At 53.5% G+C, this 21879-nt stretch overlaps 1 protein-coding gene across 2 annotated transcripts in view; it reads right to left on the bottom strand.

The window, feature by feature from the left end:
• DZIP1L (DAZ interacting zinc finger protein 1 like) overlaps positions 1-21879 on the bottom strand; it is a 39958-nt gene that overhangs the window by 8141 nt on the left and 9938 nt on the right. The window contains exons 3-12 of one of the 2 annotated variants that reach the window (XM_062214247.1): positions 19743-20324; positions 15294-15375; positions 14473-14591; positions 12757-12918; positions 11803-11931; positions 10958-11020; positions 9084-9224; positions 5743-5773; positions 4818-4871; positions 617-750 (exon numbers count right to left, since the gene is read on the bottom strand). In XM_062214247.1, the coding sequence (XP_062070231.1) occupies positions 617-750; positions 4818-4871; positions 5743-5773; positions 9084-9224; positions 10958-11020; positions 11803-11931; positions 12757-12918; positions 14473-14591; positions 15294-15375; positions 19743-20243 (1416 nt within the window). In that variant the 5' untranslated portion in view covers positions 20244-20324. Of the gene's footprint in view, positions 1-616; positions 751-4817; positions 4872-5742; positions 5774-9083; positions 9225-10957; positions 11021-11802; positions 11932-12756; positions 12919-14472; positions 14602-15293; positions 15376-19742; positions 20325-21879 lie in introns of both variants that reach the window. The other variant, XM_062214238.1, reaches the window with a different exon arrangement.

Below are 21879 nucleotides of genomic sequence, written 5' to 3'. Positions count from 1 at the left end.
AGGAGGATTCACTCGAGGTTAGAAACTCGTTAGTCAAATCTGAACACGGGGCGGCAGTTAGAGTGAGCAGTGGCAGAAACCAAAGTTCAGTGAGCGCCGTCCTGAATTACACCCAGATGTCTTGTTTCCCGTGCTTCCTCTCCACAGAGAGCAAGTTCAGTGATGTGATGTTTGGCTACTGGAACAAAGTGTATTTTTCCTGAATAGATTTCATGATGCCTCCAATGACCACATGCACACTCTGATCAAATCCAAGTGAGAAGGAACAACGCAGTCCAATCCTAACCGGAACCGGACCCGGCTTCCAGTGCCTGCCCACCCACAGGCACCTGCAGAGCAGGCACGGTCATCCATGCCACAGGTGACCGACAGGAAGATGACACTTCTCCCAAAGGGGCTCTGTCCATCAGCCAGACCGAGCCAATTAAAGCCCCTCTGTCAGGACCCAGAGGGTGAGGGTGTGCGGGGTTCCTTCCAGGACACCGAGCATCTGCAGTGGAACCCATGAGGTGGACGGGTTTACAAGGCAAACAGGAGTCTATCGCTCCTAAGTTTGACAACACCTTGGGTCTAAACTACAGGGGTCGGCCCTTCAAACAGAGGCCCCTGAACCTACCCTCTTGATCCCCATGCTTTCCAGTTTCTCTTCCAGGGTGTCTTCCAGGATTGGCCTGAACTGCTTCAGCAAGGTGGGGTTCCGCCTCAGAGCCGCCAGCACCTTCCGCTGCTCCTCCCGGGGGTCCTCCGGTTCTGCAGCATGAGATCCCACTGCGGTGAGCTCGGGTGCAGGAGCCCCATGCCCAGAGCCCTCCGCACTGTGCACCTGCGCTGTGCACCTGCGGGCCTCACTCACGCCGCCCATGGTCCTGCTCTCAGGCCTGTGAGCCCAGGACCCCTCCTGAGGGTGCAGCCCTGGGTCAGAAGCTGGGGTGTCTCAGCTCCTGGACACCAGGAACTCAGAAGCCCCAAGCCCCCTCTGCGTCCTCAGGCCCTGCCAGTGTGGACGTCTGAGATGGAAGTCAGCCCGGCCACAGCTTAACATGAAGCTTTGGGGCTGGCACCTCGGGAGCAGCCGTGATGGCCCCAGTAACTGGGTTACTGTCACTCTCGTAGGAGACTGGCATTGAGTTGCCAGCTGTGACTTGGCCCATTGCCAACTATTGCAGGTATTTGGGAGTGAACCAGCAAATAGGAGAGTTTCTCTCTCTCTACCTATCTCTCTCTCTCTCTCTCTCTCTCTCTCTCTCTTCCTCCCCACCTCCCTCAGCTTCCTCCTCTCTCTCCGCCTCTCAAATAAATAGATTTTTAAAAAAGAAATTTTAAAAAAAGAATCACTGATCCAGAGGGCAACAAAACAAGCAATGACCGTGACTGCTACAAAGGGGGCGGTCCAGGAAGATTCTGGAATGACTCCCAGGAGGGCTCTGCAGGTGTAGAACGGGGGGCCTGGGGCTAGAGGGGCACCAAGCTGTCACTCAACAGACGTTTACAGAACAAGTGTGGGAGGCTGGCGACTCCGGGAGGCTCTCTGGCCACCAGGCGCTCACAGAGGAGCCTGGGGTCCAAAGCCTGGCTGCAGGCTTGCAGCACCTGCGCCCCTACCCAGGCTGGTGACCTCTGAGTCCCTGAGGGTGATACTTTACTGTTGGAACTCCCTGTGTATTCTCACAAACAGCCATGCCTGAGAAGTAGCTGCTCCGGGGCTGAGGTCCTCAGGTGACAGCCACAGTGTCAGCATCTCCTGGTGACTTGAGAGCCCCATTCCAAGCCTTCTGAGTCACTAACTCAGCAGGTGGGGCCCAGCAAGCTTGCCCCAGGGCGAGTGCCTCAACTTTGGCTGCACCCTGTCGCCAGGGGAACCGCAAAGGCAGCTGCAGCCCCTAGGCTCTCTGGGGCAGGCAGCGTTGGAAAGGGGCCCTCCATAGTCACCAGCTCCCTGGGTGATTCTCAAGGTGTGCCCAGCACCACAACAGAGTCACTGGCCTTGTTGTGGCTGTCACCCATGAGCCGGCACTGAGACATAGTGAGTAAAGGCACTCCCTGCGACACCAACATCCCATATGGGCGCCGGTTTGTGTTTCCTGGCGGCTCCACTTCTGATCCAGCTCCCTGCTAACACTCCTGGGAAAGCAGTGATCAGCCCAAGTGTTTGGGCCTCTGCCACCCATGTGGGAGACCTGGATGAAGCTCCTGGCTCCTGGCTTCGGCCTGGCCCAGCCCTGGTCATTGTGGCCATTTGGGGAGTGAATCAGTGGATAGAAGACCTCTCTCCCTCTCTGTCCCTCCCTCTTTCTCTGTAACTCTTTCAAGTAAATAAATAAATCTTTTTAAAAAATAGATACAATGAACATGTAGATGGTCACGGCCCAGAATCTCTGCTTGACTTCGTCCAGGGTGGGCTGCACCTCTGCATTTCTAACCAGGTACCGAGGGACGCTGCTGCCTGCTGGCCCAGGATGGGGTGAGGCGGCCAAGTGCGGGAAGAGGCCCAGCCCAGGATGATGGGAACCCCACCAGGGCCCCCCTGACTCGGGTCTCTCAGGCCCTTCCCCTCTAGAACCCTGCATGCCCAGTTTGAGGAGCTGGGTCTCACCCAACCTGAGGACCTCATGCAACAGAGAGCTTCCCCAGAAGGTACCTGTCATTCTGGCTTTTACAACTGTGCCCCAAGGTAAATGCACTGCAGGGGGGGAGCAGAGGACTGGCTAAACCCGTGGGGGGGGGCTGTCATTTGGTGCAGCAGCTAAGTCTCCATTTAGGATGCTCACATCCCATATTCCAGGGCCTGGTGTGAGTACTGGTTCCTCCGCTTCTGATCCAGCTTCCTGCCAATGCACACTCTGGGAGGCAACAGATGATGGCCCCAGTCCTTGAGTCCTAGGAACTCTGCAACCCACATGAGAGACCTGGACTGAGTTCCAGGCTCCTCGCTTTGGCCTGGCCCAACTCTGGAGCATGCATGCATTTGAGGACATGAATCATCCATCTCTCTCTCTCTTTCTCTTTCTCTCTCTCTCTCTCTCCCTCTCTCTCCTTCAAATAAAATAAGAAAGGCAGAGTGACAGAAAGAGACAGAGCGAAATCCTTCATCTGCTGGTTCACTCCCCAGATGGCCCCAATAGCCAGGACTGGGCCACGCTGAAGCCAGGAGCCAGGAACTCCATCCTGGTCTCCCACATGAGTGGCAGGGACCCAAGTACTTGGGCCACCTTCTGCTGCCTTCCCAGGTGCATTAGCAGGGAGCTGGATCAAAAACAGAGCAGCCAGGACTCTAATGCCACCATTGCAAGTGGTGACTTAACTCACTGTGCCACAACACTGGCCCCTGTAAAAATATTTTAAAAAATAAAAATAACACATTTTGCTTCTTCCATCTGATGGAATACTGCAAAGCCCTGAAAAAATAATGAACAGATTCTATGTACAATGATAGGAAATGATTTCCCAAATAAGTAGTTAAAAATGGAAACAGTGGCACACATTGTGCCACAGAGGGTTGGCCTACTGCTTGGGACACCCACAGTCTAGATCAGAACGCCGGTTCAGGTCCTGGCTGCTCCACTTGCCATCCAGCCTCCTGCTAGGAAGGCAGCAGAGGATGGCCCAAGTGCTTGAGTCCCCACCACCCACGTGGCAGACCCGGAAGGAGTTCCAGGCTCCTGGTTTAGGCCTGGCCCAGCTCCAACTGTTGCTGGCATTTGGGGAGTGACCCAGCAGATATAATGTGTGTATGTGTGTGTGTGTGTGTATATCACTCTGCCTTTCAAATAAATAAATCGTTTTCAAATAATGAAAAAGACTCTGCATAATTACAGAACGATGTGTGTAGTGTGTTGGCTCCCCCTGGGGGAAAGTAAATGATAGGCCCACAGAGGCACGCTGGTGTGTGCAGGGTGTGCCTGGAAGACCACATGAGGATGCAGTGGCCGTGTGACCCTCGGAGAGGAGGCTGGCCAGCTGGGCAGGAGGGGACCCACCCCGCACTCGGCACACTCCCTCACTGCTTTTTCTCTTGCAAAGTACATAGGTCACCATCTCAAAATTAAAAAATGATCTCATATCAAAAACAAATCAAACTATCCCGTGGTGAATTCCAGTGGCCACAGGTAAAATCCTCCCCCAAGGAGTCTGCCAGGGACCCTGGGAAAGTCATGTCACAGCCTCGCTCCACCGGCAGGCTCAGGCCAGCAGGTGCCCGGGCAGCTCTCTGATCACCCCGGAAGTGCCCCTCCCTGATTTCCCTAGGAGCACCTTGCAGTCAGGGAGGGCATCTGGATTCTTTGTGGCTCTTTCGCACCCTTACCACATCCAGCAGAGGGCTCTGCGCGTGGGAAGCCCTCACTGCGTGGAGAGAGAGAAAGCAGCAGACGCCGGTGCTCTGAGGCGGCCACGCAAGGTCCCGCGCTTCAGCCAGGCCCTGCGCACCTGTTTGCCGCTCACTCTCCACGCTGAACAAAGCAGCAGAGGCCATTTTTAAGTCAATGCAGCGAGCTCTCTCCCCTGTTGCTCGGGATAGCACTAGGTGACAGAACCAGTGCCGGAGCAGGCTGCAAATGGAACCCCACTCCAAAGCCCACCTCCGCCCCCTGCTGGCTGTGTGACTCAGGGCAAGTTACAGACCCTCTCTGAGCCTGGTGTCCCATCAGGCTAGGGCCTCTCTGTTAACAGGCCTAGCCCACACCAGGCGCTCAAGAACTACCACTTCCTGTCCCCACTTCCCTTCACCCCAGCTCCAGGCACCCAGATGCAGCTAAGCAGGGAAAACAGCGAGGCTGCTTTTTGTGTACCATACCCAGGTAAGAAAAGAAGGCCCCCACCTTCCTCAGGAGAGTCCTCCTCTGTGTCCACAGCCTTGGGCGCCTCCGGGGTCCCTGAGAGAGGAAGCAGCATGAGTGCCCTGGGCACCATCCCCAGGGGAGGGCTGGCCAGGAGGAGCGAGCCACCAGCCAGTTCACCTTTACCGGAGGGAGGCAGGGTGGAGCAGTGGCCACAACCTTGGGCACAGGAGGCAGAGAGGTGAGCAGCCACGTGCCAGCTCTGCCCCTCACTACCCGTGCAGGAGATGGCAAAGTTCTTGAGCCTCTCTAAGCCTCATCAAGGAGATGACGTAACAAGACGATGGATCTGGAATACTTGGCCAATGACCAGCACATGGCTGTTACTAACGGTTCGGCTCCAGCTTGCAGGAAGTTCGGGACCACAGGCCTCTCTGAACTGCCTGCAAAGTGGCCAAAGAAGTATCTAGCCTTGGGCTGGGGAGGGAGGAGGTGTGAGCGTACAACAAAGGCAGAGAGGCAGCCAGCCGGCAGAACAGGGGAGCTGGGGCATGGCAGGCGAAGGGGCAGGCTTCCCAAAGGGCTAGCTCAGGTCCCCCACACAGGAGCAGTACCCTGTGGGTCACTGTCTACCCAGCACCTGCACCCCACTACACACAGGTGCACACATACACTCAAGAGGAGGAGAGTGCCTATGTGAAACAGGCCACAGCCCCCAGGGCTTGGGACCAATGGGCTACATACTGGGGAGACGGTCAAGGTCATTGGCAACCCTGAGAGCCTCACTCCATGCCCAGAGAATTAGAAAGAGCCAAGAGCCTGCTCATGAACCCAGCCCCATTGATCACTGCCTCATGTGCCATGGGCTGCTGTTACCAGTGGTCTCCCTTCAAGGTGATGAGGAGGAGGAGAGGGAAGAGCCCACGACAGCAGCCGAGACTTACAAACCACCCAAACACAGACTTACCCTCGGCCTTCCTGCAGGACAAGGCCTGGATCTGCAAGAAAGTGGGAGAGAGGGAGAGCAGGTCACCGCCAGCAGGGGGCGCTGTGGGACCTCTACCTGAGCACCAGATCGGTCCCCACAAGGTCCTGGTTTCCATGCTACCCACTGGGGACCAGAAGGCGCTCAGATGCAGGACTCAAGCCCCCAAGCACATCTCCCACCACTAACCGGGAAAAGGGATGCACCAAGGCTGATATCAGTGATGGGGACCTTTCCCAAGGCAGGGGAGGCAAGAACAGCCCCTCAACAGTGATTGTGGCTTGGGACTGGGAGCCCCATGGAAACACAGTGGACAGGCGCGTGGCCCCTAACGTTGGTACAACGGATGGAAGACAGCCAAAGTAAGGTGGGGCTCCCCTCCTGTGCTGTGAGCACCTGGGCTGAGCGACCCTGAGGAGGGAGGCGAAACGGGATCCCAGCCAAAGGTTGGTGTGGACATGCACTGAGCCTTCTGTCCAACCCCCCCTTTTCCAAGAAGTGCCTCTTCCTTCCCCTTGCCACAGGTGGCAGGCGGGCAGCCACAGGCGAGTTCACACTGCAGCCACAGCCAACAGGCCAGCTTTGGGCGGAGAGCTCTGGACTGACAAGCGAAGTCCAAAGCTGTTGGCAGCCAACTGTTTTTACTCTTCTCTATTTAGTGCTGTGTTGGTTGCTTGGCCCCATGGAACAGAAAAGAAGAAGAGTTGGTCTTCAGAGAAAAAGAGAACATTGATGAGAACAGAGTGGAGTCAGGGAGAAGGGAAACCTCCTGGCCATGCTCACATCTCTGGCCTGTCTACTCCCAGGCTCGGCCGTTCCCTGCCGTGAGCTCTGTGGGTTGCGCTGCCCTCTCCGGCTCGGGTGTGAGCTACATCTCACCACCGGCCATGGCCCCTACTGATGGCTAACTCACCCAACACCCGTTCTCACTGCCTCCTCCTTTGCCTAGCTCCCCTCTACACACTGAAAAGCTAAGGATCCGCCTTCCCAGCCTTTCTTGAGGCTACAGACGACCACGTGACAGAGCTTTGGCCGATAATACACACTAGCAGAAGTCTTGGAAGGGGCTTTTTCATCAGCTTCTTGCACCAAATATGGTGGCTGTGACAGCCACCTGGCAACTGTGAGGGTGATGCAGGAAACAAAGATCCATGCTCTAAGCAGGAAACAGTCTGGGGCAGGCGTCGTGGTGCAGTGGGTTAAGCCGCCACTGGGGAAGTCCCCATCAGAGTGTGAGATTGAGACCCAGCTACTCCGCTTTGCACCCAGCTTCCTGCCAGTGCAACCTGGAAGGCAGCCAGTGATCGCTCAACTGCTTGGGCCCCTGCACCCACGTGGGAGAGCTGGAGGAGGCCCCTGGCTCCCGGCTTCAGCCTGGCCTAGCCCTGGCCGTTGTGGCCACTTGGGGAGTGAACCTGTGGACCTGTGGATGAAAGATCTCTCTCTCTCTCTCTCTCTCTCTCTCTCTCTCTCTCTCTCTCTCCCTCTCTCCCTCTCTCCCTCTCTCCATCTCCCCCTCTCCCCCTCTCCCCCTCTCCCCCTCTCTCTCTGCCTTTCAAATAAATAAAATTTTCAAACACTATTTAAAAAAAAAAAAAACGGGAAAACAGTCTGGTTTGCCAACAGCATCGTTTTTTTGGCTAACCATGCTGTACAACTATCTCCTCCTTAATGTTACGATAAAAATAAACCCTATTAACCTACTTCTATGACCTTGAGTCAATGGAACCTGGAGCCTAGACCACAGCAGAGAGGAGCTAAGTGCTGGGGGGTTGGGGGGGAAGGCAAAGAAAAGCCGCAGGGGAGCTGGGGAGAGATGTTGGCTGGCAAGGCGGGGCTGGGACAGCAGGACACAGCCGGCCATGGGCACGGAGCAGGTGCTCCGCCAGGGACTCTGTGGAGGCCGGTCCCAGAGAATGTGATGTCATAACCGTGGTAAAGATCCGAGGCCCCAAGAGGGGCCCCCAAGGGGAAAAACGCAGCTTTTCCACAGAGCCAGGGCTCCGAGAGCTTGAGCCGGGCAGAGAATGATGAGCCATGGGTGCAGAGCCCCAGGGGCTGGTTGGAGCAGAGAGGGGGGCAGCGAGCAGGCACCTTGGGTCCACCAGCATCGCTGACAAGCCCACCCTCAGAGGCTATGCACTGATGGTTCAGAAACCATGTCTGATCAGAGTGTTCATTGCTAAATAAGCAACAGGAGTCACTGTGCACCAGCTCCCCATGCAGGACCTCTGTCCTCAAAGAGATGGACTATGAGAGTTAACAGTAAAACTTGCTCTCAAAGAGTTATGTCATTTTAGTGTATTAAGGGGAAGACATTCTTATGTCACATAAGTTTTAGTTATGCCTAAGCGGGCAACTCCATCGCCTGCTTTCTTAGGTGCTTCCTTAATTAACGATAAAACTTGTTCCCAGGGACTCACTTTCTTTCGATGTATTAAGTAAAGGATATTCTTATGTCTCACAAGTTATAGTTATGTCTGCTTGCAAAAGGTATATCATTCTTGGGTGCTGCTTTAAAGTTAATTAAGTTTTTTTTAAGAAAAAAAGTGAAATTAACTTCGAGATGCAAAGACTTTGAACAGCCCTTGTCTCGACTGTTGAGGACGGCTTTTTGAGTTTTTTTTGGTGCAAACTGTTGAACTCTTTCCTTAGTATAGAGTTGGTCTTCTGAGTATTAAGTTAACTGAAAATGGATCTTGGTGGAGAATGGGACTGGGAATGGGAGAGGGAGGGGGAGGTGGGGTGAGAGAGTGGGTGGGAGGGCGGGCATGGTGGGAAGAATCACTATATTCCTAAAGTTGTACTTATGAAATGCATGAAGTCTGTATTCCTTAAATAAAAGGTTTCTTTGGGAAAAGAAAAGAGAAAAGCAACAAAACCACGTTTGCGAGCACAAGCTCCACGCTCCACCGGCCTGGCTGTGGCTGGGTCTCACGCCTGTCGCTTACGCGCTGCCCTGCACAGAGTAAGCAGGCACTGGACTTCTCCAGCCTGTTTACTTCTCCAGCCTGTTTGTCATCCCGGAAAAGGTGATGCACACCTCGAAGGGCAGTGAAGAGGCTCACGGGAAGTAGCATGCAGAGCGCCACCCAGTGGCGGGCATCGTGCACGGCCTCTGATGTCTGAGACCCCATCTCCTAGCAGCCCCCAAGAAGGACCCAGCGCCTTCAGCCTGGGGCAGCCAGAGGCAGCCTCAGCACTGCACTCCCCACACCCTGCAGGCCTCTCCCCTACCCTCCAGGAGCCTAAGGACATCAGCCCTGCTGCGCACTGCAGAATCCAAGAAGCAGCCAGGAAAGCCCAGGGAGAGGCAGACCTACCTTCTCCTCCTGGGAGGCGATGAGGCGGGCTTGCTCCTGCAGCCGGGCGTGGAGCGCACTGATCTGGCGCTGGGACTGGGCCGCCGCCTTCCTCTGGTCCTGAGTGAGGGCGGCCTGGAGCCTCTCGTTCTCCTCCTTCAGCTGGTGGGCAAGGAAGGCGGCTCAGAAAATGTGTGCGGGGCCCTCCGAGTGCCCCGTCTGCAGCACCTGCCCTACAGGCAAATGCTGGCTGGGGGGGGTGGGGGGGGGTCACCGGAAGCAAAGGATCTCCAACTCTGGCTTTCTAACAAGACATTTTCAAGTTGTGCTGAGAAGAATGGAACAAAGAGCCCTAAGACGGGAGAGCAAGGGTTATCTGTCAGGTACAGCCCTCTGAGGGTCCTTCAGGTAAACTGAGAGCATTCGAAAACCACCAAATAGGGGTGCCGTGGTGCAGTAGGTTAAGCCTCTGCCTGCAGTGCCGGCATCCCATATGGGCACCGGTTCTAGTCCCGGTTGCTCCTCTTCCGATCCAGCTCTCTGCTGTGGCCTGGGAAAGCGGTAGAAGATGGCCCAAGTGCTTGGTCCCCTGCACCTGTGTGGGAGACCCAGAAGAAGCTCCTGGCTCCTGGCTTCAGATTGGCTCAGCTCTGGCCATTGCAGACATTTGGGGAGTGAACCAGTGGATAGAAGACCTCTCTCTCTCTCTCTCTCTCTACCTCTCATTGTCTGTAACTCTACCTGTCAAATAAATAAATATAATAAAAAAGGGGTGGGCTTTGTGGGCCAGCGGGTTAAGCTGCAGCTTGGGACCCCTCATCCCATATTGGAGTGCCCAGGGTTCAAGGTTCAAGTCCTGACTCAGTTCCTGATTCCAGCTTCCCGCTAATGCGCACATTGGGAGGCAGAGGGTGATAGCCCAGGTAGGCGGGTTCCTGTCACCCACAGGGGAGGCCTGGATGGAGTTCCAGCCTCCTGGCTTTGGACTGGCATTGCCTCAGCTATGGTAGGCATTTGGGGAGTGAACCAGCAGATGGAAGATTGATCTCTCTCTCTCTCTCTCTCTCTGCCTTTCAAGTAAATAAATTTTTGATTTTTGAATGTTTATAGGTAAGAACAAGAGGTGAAGAAAATGTGGTAACATGTACCTCTGATGTAAAAGCATAGAAAAAATAAGACTACTTATTTATACTTACATAAAGAAACTATGAATTTCTTTACACAAGAACGCAGTAAAAGTTAGCACCTGTGGGTAGGTGTTGGGGACAGGCAGTTGGGCACAGGTGAGTGTGGGACTTCAATCAATGTACTTGAATATGGATGCTTTCTGCTTTGGGGATAAATTCGAACGTATTTCGCATTTGAAAATGGAGTGAGGAGCATCTGTCCTGGGCCAACCCCACCTAAGCCTGTGCAACCAATGAGCTTTCCCAGGGGCTCTTAATGAGCTGCCTATCCCGGGGCACTGCCACAGAAGCAGTGTTCTGTGCCCCGAGGCCATGGGACTGCCCCAGAACCATCCGTGAGGTCCACAGGCACCTGGCCCTCTCTGGGGAGGGGGGCGTGTCACAGAACACAAACACAAAATACCCAAGGGATTCATCTGAGACACCCAGCCCAGCCCTCCCCCCCGTCCCTCCCTTGGGGGGGGGGGGGGGACGGCAGCCAAGGAATCATTGCAGAAAAGACCAGAGAACAAAGGATGAGTGAGGTTCAGGAGGGAAGCCCCTGGCCAGGCAGCTGGCTCCTGTGTATTAGCCCGACACAGCTGCCAAGCAGCTCTGGGGTGGGGGGTGGGGGTGGCAGGGATCCAAGGCAGGGACTGCTGAGCCACAAGACGTGTCCTGGAAGCCACGCCCCCCTCCCCGACCCCAAGACTGCACGGCACCAGCTACCTCTCTCTTCTCAACCGCGTGCTGCTCCTGCAGGGTCTTCATTTTTCTCTTCCACTCTGTTCTCTGGAAAAGATTAAAAGGTTATCAAGCATATCTTCTCAAAGCATATCATAAAGCTACAGGAAATAAAAGGTACTGCCTTATGGTGCTGGAACGAAACACAGAGCCTGGCCAAGGTCAAGGACAGAAAATAATGGGGAGGGGAGGGGAAGCTGTTTGAACAGAACAGCTTCTGTCCAGTGACTGCTGACTGCAGGGTTATCAGTGCCGCAAACCAGCATATAACCACCCGGACAGCAATGAGATTCCTCCAGTCGTGGCCGGAGCACCCCCTACCGGCCCACAGGCGCTACAGACACAAGTCTTCCCAACCCCACTTGGTGACCTCACGTTGATCACAGGACATCGGCCACGGTGGGAGGGTTTACACCATGGGATCGGCAAATGCTGCAGATCACAGCTCTTTCACTTCCAGAGAGAGCTGGCTGCTAGCCATTTACCATTGCGCCCCGACCCTTCCCAACTATCCTCAGGTGCAAGAAACTGTCACACTAAGAGCTGCTTGCAACTGGGTTAGAATCAAAACAGAGGGCAGAAGGGTCAAATCAGACCCACAGAGGGATGGATTCTGAAAATGACCCAGGCAAATCCGACAGGGCACACATCCTACCAGCCTCACCTGTGGACCCTGTTCTACGCTTTGCTTTCGAGTATCAGCAGATCTGAAAATGCACAACTCTGATGTCTTTCGACTTCCCTAAATCCAGAGCCAAAATGAGAGGCCCTGTGGGAAGAGAGCCGGTTCCTGGCCGGTCTGGGGAAGGAAGGCACAGAGCCACGCTCACCTGAGTTTCCATCTTCTCTCTCAGGGCCTGCAGCTCCTGTGCTTGCCGGAGTCGCTCCTCTGACTCCTCATCCCGCAGCGATCCCAGGTTGGACTGAGTCACGCTGTGACACTGCAGTGCCTGAAGTTTCTGGAAAGGCCAGGGTGCAGCCTTATTTAGATGAAGATCCAATCAAGACGTGCTCGTGTGTGCCTACCCCAGCAGCCGGTCAGAAGGACATGTCATGCACATCCTCACTAATGCCTACGGGCCTGCAAACAGCCACACACTCAGCACCGCCTGTCCCAAGAATGCTCCTGAGGGCCGAGCCCTGGCACAGAAGCAAGTTCCCATGGAAGAACAGGATGCAAGAGCGCCATCACAATGTCACTTAAATCCTGTGGCCCACAAAGCCTCGAGCTCGCCTGACTGCGGCCCGGTGTCCTCCTTATTCTGGAAGAAGTTGAAGACTAAGCTAGACACTCAGAAGTGACAGGGGAGTCTCAGGCACCCGCACCACTCCCTGGGGACTCCCACACCTCTCCCCACCAAAACTCATGGCTACCACCAGGAAGGGCTGGCTTTGCTCAGCTCGGAGCCAAAGCACCCATGCCCGACTCTTGACCTGCAGGGAAAGGCACGGAGAACTGGATCAAAGACAGACACCTTTCCACACACCAGTGGTTATGCCGCTGTCACAGAAACAACCCGGCGCATCTCCATCTCCACGGCTGTATTCAACCCTGAGCCTGGTGGCCGCGCTAAGGAACTGGAAGCCCCTGAGTTTAGCTTGGAACCAGTCTTGCTAACTCCTCTCATCTGTCGTTTCAGCCACACTGGGTCCAAACGTTAACCATTTCTCAACTTGGGTATTTTAGTGGTGTCGAATGCTTTGCTTTTTCTTTAAGATTTATTCATTTATTTAAAAGAGCTACAGAGAGAGAGACAGACAGAGATCTTCTATTCACCAGGTACCTCTTCCAGCGTAGAGTTCTGGTTGGCGACACTTTGAACTTCATCCCAGAATAGTTTTTTCAGCTTATCTAGTTCCCCATAAAACTTGGTCTGCTCTTTTTCTTTCCATTCGTCAAATTCTTTCTTAGCTTCAATTTCTCTCTGGCGAGTGAGCTCTGCTTCCTACAAAAAAAAAAAAAATGAAGAAGAAGAAGAAGAAAGAAAGAAGAAAGAACAATACACTAATCACGAATTCCACGTGTTAGCAAATATTTGCTGAAAGCCTGCCAGGCCCCCTGCTTATATGCACGTCACTACAAAAACCCAAAGAACACTCAGCCCACAGCCCCCACTGTTTGGACTTGGAAGAGACTAGTCCAAGACAGCCTTAACTAGACCACAGGCCCTCCGGAGGTCTGAGTCACGTCTTCCCCTCCTTCCCAGTCCTCATAGTGCTGGCATAGTAGGTGCTCAATGAACACGTGCTGAGGGCAGAAGTGATCAATGAGTAAAAAGAAAAATAAGCGGGGCAAGTTTATTTATTTTCATTCTCCACATATAGTCAGGAACCCCACAGCCACATTTCAGTCAACCACAGACTATGTATATATATATATACATATATATATAGTATATATATGCTGGTTCCGTAAGATTATAGCAGAGGGGCCAGTGCTATGGCGTAGGTTAACCCTCCGCCTGTGGTGCCAGCACCCTATATGGGGCATCAGTCCAAGTCCCAGCTGCTCCACTTCCAATCTAGATCCCTGCTGATGGCCTGGGAAAGCACCAAAAGACGACCCAAGTGCTTGGGCCCCTGCACCCATGTGGGAGACCTGGAAGAAGCTCCTGGTCCCTGGCTTTGGATCGGCCAGCTCCAGCCGTTTTGGCCTTTTGGGGAGTGAACCAGTGGATGGAAGACCTCTCTCTGTGTCTGTCTCTCTCTCTCTCTGTCTGTAACTCTGCCTCTCAGTAAATAAATTTTTTAAAAAAATGATTATAGCAAAGCTGAAAATTCCTCACGCCTGGTGACGTCACAGCCATCCTAACATGCTAACGCCATGTGCTCCTCACATGTTTCTGGTGACAGGGGTGTACAGAAACCTACTGAGCTGCCAGGTATACAAAAGCACTCAGTACCTCAGAACTGGTAATAGGCTACTACTGGTTTATGCGTTCACTATACTTTCATGGTTCTTTCCCTTATGAAAAAGATAAGTTGACCCTCAAATCGCTTTGTGTGTCACAGCAGCCACAGACTCAAACACGTCCTCTTCACCGCGCCTCGATTCCATCAGAGCCCACCGGCATGGCTGACCGGCCACACCGAGGTTTGTGCGAGGACTCCCCGTGTGGTTTGCACGAGGAGAACACTGCCCAACGACGCGTCCTCAGCGTGTCTGCCGTCGGTACACGACACAGGACACTGCCTCTGGGCCCAGTCCTGGAGCTTTTTCAGTCTTTGCCCTCACAAAGCTACTGTTGGTGCCGCAGAAACTGAGGCCCAAATGCCCTCAGATGCTCTGAGCTACGCGGGAAGCTGCAGTTCTCTGCTGCACTTTTGGCCACAGGGGTCAGGCAAAGTAATTCGAATCTGCCTTCCAGACCACCTGAAATCACTTGTATTGTCCAGGAAGGGGCTATCCTCGCCCTGACGGCTCTAGAGAACCTGCGGGATTTTGGTCCCGTGGCAGTCCTGGGCATCAGAGTCCCCTGAGTGGCCCCCGCCACACCCACCTGGAGCTGCCGCTGCCTCTCGGCCTCCCTCTGGGCTTCCAGCTCCCCTTGGGTCCACTTCAGCTTGGCTCGCAGCTCCTCTAACACCTCCTCCACCGGCTCCTCCTGCTTCTGCTTTCCTGTGGAGTCCACACAAAGAAAAGGCGGCCAGGGCCAAGTCCCAAAGTCAGCGGCGCTTGTCACCTCTGCAAGGCTCGGCTCTGTCTGGAATCAGCTTTGCCACCATGTCATTGACTCAGGGCACAGGACACAGTGTCCCGTGACCTTCGGAGTCTCCAGACAGCAAAACGCAGCCAACAACAGCCATCCTCCCTCAGGGCTGCTGTGGGGCTGAAGATGAGCACACAGAGCTTCCCACAGCGCCTGGCACAACTCACTGAAGGGGAATGATTACTGCCTTGTCACTTAACATAGCTGGTGTGCCAGTCCTGACATGCAGCAGTGTAAATGCACAATTACTGCAGTAGGGACAGACCGCTGGCGCAGCCAGGGGAATGCCTGCATACCGTACTGGAACAGCTGGGTGAGTTCAAGTCCCAGCTCCGCTTCCCACTCCAGCTTCCTGTTAACGTGCACAGTGGGAGGCAGGGGTGCTGGCTCAGGTAACAGGAGACCTGGATCGAGTTCCCAGCCTCTGGTTTCAGCCTGGCCCAATCCCAGCTGTGGCAGGTATTTGGGAAGTGAACCACAGCCTTTCAAATAAAAGTTAAAAATATTTCAAAAATTGAAAACATAAAAAAAATTTAAAGAATTACTCAAATAACATAAACAGGATGCCAATTAACCCATATACACTGGTCATTAACACCAAGAACACTCACCTCCTGCCGTGCCTGTGTGCCTGCGCTGGATGTGGCCTCGGAGGAAGGTGGCGTTCATGAACGTCTTGTCACACAGGTGGCACTGCATAGAAGGGACATGGTAAGGAATGAGGGTAAGACAGCCGGGGACTTCCCTGTATCAAAGCTCCCACTCCCCAGGGGCCCCTGTGCTGCTCCAGGAAGGCAGAATGAGATTCACTGAGCAAGGTGGTGCCTGTGAGAATCGCCTGAGCAGCTCCCAGATCCTATGAGAGCCCCGGTTGCTGGGAACACTGACTGTGTATTTGATGACACAAAAGAACTGCTGATTGCCCAGGGTGTGAGGGCAATACTGTGTTTATGGGAGGGATCCTTGCTTGTAGACACAAACTGAACTATGTACTGACAAAATCTCACAACTAATGTGCTTCAAGATGATCCAGGAAGGGGCCCGGTGCTGTGGTATAGCAGATAAAGCTGCCACCTGCAGTGCCGGCATCCCATATGGGCGCCGGTTCCTGCCCCGGCTGCTCCACTTCCCATCCAGCTCTCTGCTGATGGCCTGAAAAAGCAGCAGAGGATGGACCAAGGGCTTGGCCCCTGCACCCAAATGGGAAACCCAGAAGAAGCTCCTGGCTCCTGGTTTCAGACCAGCCCAGTTCTGGCTATTGCAGACATTTGGGGAGTGAACCAGCAGATGGAAGATCTTTCTCCTTCTCTCTCGCTCCATCTCTCTCTCTCAACTCTGCCTTTCAAATAAGTAAATAAATCTTAAAAAAAAAAAAAAAAAGGTGATCCAGGAGGTGAGAGAAGGCGTGCAGGGGACAGGCAGCACAACACTGGCTACGGAGGGGGTAACTGTTGAGCTGGGTGGCACGCAGATGAAGGGTCTGTGTATTATTCTTTCTACTTTTATATCTGCCTGATAGTTTCCATAACAAAAGGTTTCTTTAAAAAAAATGCCAGTTTCTAGGTCCGCCCCCAACCCCCAGGGCTGAGAACCCCTAGAGGCAGAGGTAGCAAATGAACAGCATTGGGAACTCCACTTCCCTCTCTGCCGGCACCGCAGATACTGCCAATCCATCATCATATCAACGGACTTCAGGATTCTCAGCACAGCTCTGCACGATGCTGTTTCGACTCCATCATGGGGAGACAGCAGATTAAGTGTGATCGTTGCACAAAAGCAAATGTGACAACACGTGCCAACTCTCCCCCCAACCCCCTCCCCCTTTCTTCCTCAGAAATAGAAACTCTGACGTTAGCTAGTAGGGGACAAGTGAGAATAAACAGTGTATGCCCTAACCCTCCCCTCCGCCACTTTGCCACCGTGTGCAACCTTGCGACTAAATTCCTGCCTGTGCCGTGGAAGCAGAGAGGCAGATGCAGTTTCCGGGAGGTGTTGTAAAGAAAGAGCCGTGCCATTCCCCACCCCCTCCCTTTCTGCTCCGTGGAACAGTGGAGCTGAGAGCTGAGCCACAGCGGCTTCAGCCTGCCCCCGGCTCCACAGTGGAACATGTGGCCAAGACCAGAGCCCAGCAGAACTCTGCTTTCCTGGGGGCCCCTGTGAGGGGTTCAAGGATGGGCACATGACTCAAATACAGGCGGCACGGCGGTATACAAGCTGGACAGCTGGCACCACGGCAGGCCCTTTTTCATGCCAGCCTTGACTCGGGGAAAGTGGGAAACTGGCATTAGAGCGGCCCAGTGGGCCACCACCTAGATGGAATCTTCATGAGAGTAGAATCCACACAGAGGAAGAGGCTCAAGAGCCATTGAGAGAGAGTAGATTCCGCTGCCAGTATCTGGCTCCTGGGGCGAGCTAGACCTGAGTCCTCATCACTGGACTCGGCAGACGCGTTCACCAATAAATCCCTTACTGGCCCTCGTAAGGTTAGACCGCTGCCTTGTCATAAATAGGACATCAGTTACCATTTTATTAGTCAACATTTTATCGCAATGGTGCCTTCTGTCCCATCATGATACTGTGAAATAGTAAGAATATATATTCATTCTTCTCTCCTAGCTCCTGGCAAGGAGCTTCTAAAACCCTTGTATTTCCCCAGCTGTGGGGGTGATAGGAACATCTTCTGTAATCACATTTGGTCTGCGTCTCCAATTCCTGCCACAGGGGCTTAGGAGACCCTTGGAATCTCTAGGCCCACAAGAGTGGCTTCTGTATGCTAATGAGGTGCCTGGTGGCTAAGGATCCCAATGGCTTCTAATCGGGGGCTGGTCACCAAGAAGACCCAGGCATGATTAGAAGGTTGGCACTTTCAGCCCCACCTGTACCCCTAGAGAGAGGAGAGGGGCTAAATGTTGGCTTAGTCATCAATGGCCAATGATTCAATCAATCGCACTTGCATGGTGACAGCACCACGCAAAATCCATCGATGGGATGCACGGAACCCTCAGGCTAAGGGCCACATGGAGGCGCTGGAAGGTGACAAATCTGGAGAAGGCACAAAACCTCCAAGCCCCCTCCACACGCCTTGCCCCGTGCACCTCTCCCCGGCGACTGTTCTGAGTTGTAGCCTTTAGAATACATCACTACCCATTCTTTGAGCCATTCTAACAAATTACTGAAAATGAAGACAAGGCTATTGGCTGAAAGTACAGAGGTCTAACTCATACCTGAAGTGGGGTCAGCTTTGTGGGCGTGAGCCTTGAACCTGTGGGGTGTGACACTAATTCCAGGGAGATAATGTCAGAATTGAATTGAACTCAAGGACACCCAGGTCGGGGCTGGCGCTGTGGTGTAGCAGGTAAAGCCGCAGCCTACAGTGCTGGCATCCCATATGGGCACCAGTTCGAGCCCCGGCTGCTCCACTTTCGATCCAGCTCTCTGCCATGGCTTGGGAAAGCAGTAGAAGATGGCCCAAGTGTTTGGGCCCCTGCACCTGCAAGGGAGACCTGGAAGAAGCTCCTGGCACCTGGCTTCAAATCAGCCCAATTCCAGCCATTGTGGCCATCTGGAGAGTGAATCATCAGATGGAGGATCTCTCTCTCTCTCTCTCTCTCTCTCTCTCTCTCTCTCTCTCTGCCTCTGCCTCTCTGTAACTCTGAATTTCAAATAAATAAAGTAAATCTTTAAAAAAAAAGACACCCAGGGCTGCTGCAGAGTTGGCTGGTGTAGGGGAGAAATCTGTGCGCTGGTGTCAGACGTGTGAATGGAAACAGATTACTTATCCATCCTCAAACTATAAATTTCTCCAAAACCTTAACCATCATGACTGGTGCTTACACCTTCAGGGCCTAGACACCATGACAAATTTTTAAAGGGTAAATGTCTCTCCCTAACCAAGGCTCTTCATGAAGACAGACTCCAATGTTCAAATGCTGTTTGAGGGGCCGGCACCATGGCTCACTAGGCTAATCCTCCACCTGCGGCGCCGGCATCCCATATGGGCGCCATGTTCTAGTCCCGGTTGCTCTTCTTCCAGTCCAGCTCTCTGCTGTGGCCCGGGAGGGCAGTGGAGGATGGCCCAAGTGCTTGGGCCCTGCACCCACATGGGAGACCAGGAGAAGCACCTGGCTCCTGGCTTCGGATCAGCGCAGTTCCGGCTGTGGCAGCCATTTGGGGAGTGAACCAACGGAGGGAAGACTTTTCTCTCTGTCTCTCTCTCACTGTCTATAACTCTGCCTGTCAAATAAATTAAAAAAAAAACACTAAAATTTTAAAAAATGCTGTTTGAGTTCATGAACTGTCACTTGGTTGAATAATAGAGTCACTCTTCCAAAACGGTCTGGCCCCACCAATCCCTTGCCACACACTGACTTCACACCTGCACACCCCTTTATACACCACACTGCCTACACACACACACACACAAGCCCTCCACAGATCCACACATGTGCACGTTGCACCCTCGCTGAGTGCACACTCCCCTACAGACATAAACAGCCTTTGTTCACTCACACGTCAGCTCTCACACACACCCTCCGTAAGCACACTTTCACACACATACACGCCATTCACTCTCACACACCATAAACACATCTTCTATGCACTCTCCTGACTTGTGTTCTTGATAACAAACCACCACAAACAAGTCACACGCAAGCATACATCACACCCCACACGCTCTACCTGTGCACACATACACCCTACTCAATGTACCTTCCAAGCATTCACACACACACATTCACACCATCCATGAATACACAGCCATCCTCCATACACTCACACACCTGCTCCGTAAACACGCACTTCACGTGCACACACCCTACAAGGACGCACCTCCCGCAGTGTAACTCAAGGACACCCAGGTCGGGGCCAGCACTGTGGTGCAGCGGGTAAAGCCACAGCCTACAGTGCCAGCATCCCATAACACATATACGGAACCTGATCAGGCATCCGCAGACTCTCTGGCCATGAGCAGCATCCCTAAAATCTGCTGCTAAACTGAGAATGGCCCAGGGCAGCACCACCCAGGTGGCTCCCAGCAGCGCCATGCAGAGCATCCTCACCGTGTGGTAGCTGTGGGCACCTGTTTGCATGAGCAGCTGTTGCAGTGCGCTGATCATCTTGCGGCGCCGGCGGCTCTCCTCCCGCACGCCCTTGAGCTCATCAGCCTGGCGGCCCAGCTCCTGCTGGCCACGCTGCTGCTGGCCCAGGCTGGCCTGCAGCCGCGCCTCCAGCTGGGCAACGCTGGTGCTCAGGCAGTCCTGGCAGTGCAGCAGGTACTCGATGATGAGCTGCGCCAGGCGCAGCACCTTCAGCAGCGCCGGGTCCACCGGCTGCCCGCAGCGGCTGCAGGTCTCCCGATCCAAGTTGCAGAAGGTGACCCCGGTGATGTTCTCCTGCAGAGTGGCCACGTCCAGCTCCCGGGCCACACGGTCCACGTCCAGGGCGCTAATGCGCCTCCAGTCTATGCTCTCACGGCGAGGCTGGAACTTGAAGGTAGGCAGTGTGTAAGCCCCAAAGAGGGGGCCGGTAAGGCCCTCAGTTGTGGGAAGCGGTGTCTGCATGGGCGGAGGAAGCCCCGGGCTCACCACCGGGGCAGGCTGCCACCAAGGCCACGGTAGCAAACCAAAGAGCTGAGAGAGGGCCTGGAAAATGAGCAGAGAGTCTGTGTTAGGAAAGGTGTGTATGGCAGGTACCATGCACCTGGTCACAAGAGCCTAAGTGGGCCAGGGTGAGGTGTCTAAGCAGCGGCTACGGTGTATGTGGTCCTCAGTGGACCAACCCCCCCATGCCCACCTCCACTGCAAGAGTGCCTGGCAGAGGGGCGGGGAGGGGAGCCGATGTAGGAGTGGATCCTTCTGCAGCCCTATCTTTACCTCAAGAAAAAGCCCAACAACTTGCCCTGGCTGGTAGAGCCACATCATGTCCACCTGACCCGCTCCTCCTCTGTAATCACAGAATTGCAATGGAACAAGGGTGGACTACATTTCCCAGCCTCCCCAGCAGGTATGATCACATGACCAGGTTCTTGCCAATGCGCTGTGAGTGAAATGATGTCTACCTGCCAGGAGGGGCTTACCCTGGCAGCCTCTGCACAGCTGGTGCTCAAAGCATGCTGGGCATTCTTAAAAACCTAATGGGTCACTGTCTAACTCTGCCTGTCAAAAAAAAAAAAAAAAAAAAAAAAAAAAAAAAAAACAAAAAAAAAACAAAAAAACACCTAATGGGTTAGTAAGGAGAGCTCCCATTTGCCACCAAAAGACATATTCTACTTCCACATTCGCGATGGGTATAGGAATTGTTCCCTCACTCTGAAGTGTAATTTGATCAATGGGAATTTTAAATGAACATTCTACTACCAAGAATTACAATTTCCCCTACATACAAACACAAATGTGCAATAGTGCTTATGAAAAAACTCATCATTGTAGTGTTGTTAGTAAAACAAAGTGCAAGAACAAAAAGAGAAAGCGAAGTACAAAATACAAATAGGGGATACAGACGGTATCTCAATACACTGAATTTCTATGTGGCTACTGATAAGCATGAGGCAGGCTCCCTTGTACTGTCATGGAGTAATAATTTTCAAGGGGCCAGCGCTGTGGCTTAGAGGGTAAAAATGCCACCCACAGTGCCGGCATCCCATAGGGACACTGGTTCGAGTCCCAGCTGCTCCACTTTCAATCCAGCTCTCTGCTACTGCCTGGGAAAGCAGAAGATGGCCCAAGTCCTTGGGTCCCTACACCCATGTGGGAGACCCAAAAGAAGCTCCTGGCTCCTGGCTTTGGATCAGCACAGCACCAGCTGTTGCAGCCAATTGGAGAGTGAACCAACGGATGGAAGATCTCTCTCTCTCTCTCTCTCTCTCTCTTTCTCTCTCTCTGCCTCTCATTATCTCTCTGTGTAACTCTTTCAAATAAATAAGGGAGACCAGGAAAAGCGCCTGGCTCCTGCCTTCGGATCAGCGCAGTGCGCTGGCCACAGCGCGCCGGCTGCAGTGGCCACTGGGGGGTGAACCAACGGAAAAGGAAGACCTTTCTCTCTGTCTCTCTCTCACTTCCACTCTGCCTGTCAAAAAATTTTAAAAAAAAAATTTTTTTTAATTTTATCAAGACACATGAAGATACTTACACAAGTTCATGAGAGATGGAATTAAAAGAAAAGTTCATTTTGGTGCAAAAAAAAAAAATATTGCAACCC

This window comes from Lepus europaeus, chromosome 2 (genome assembly GCF_033115175.1).
Source record: "Lepus europaeus isolate LE1 chromosome 2, mLepTim1.pri, whole genome shotgun sequence".
Lineage (NCBI taxonomy): Eukaryota > Metazoa > Chordata > Mammalia > Lagomorpha > Leporidae > Lepus > Lepus europaeus.
Note: the sequence above shows the minus strand (reverse complement) of the source record. Positions and strands in the feature narration are given on the sequence as shown.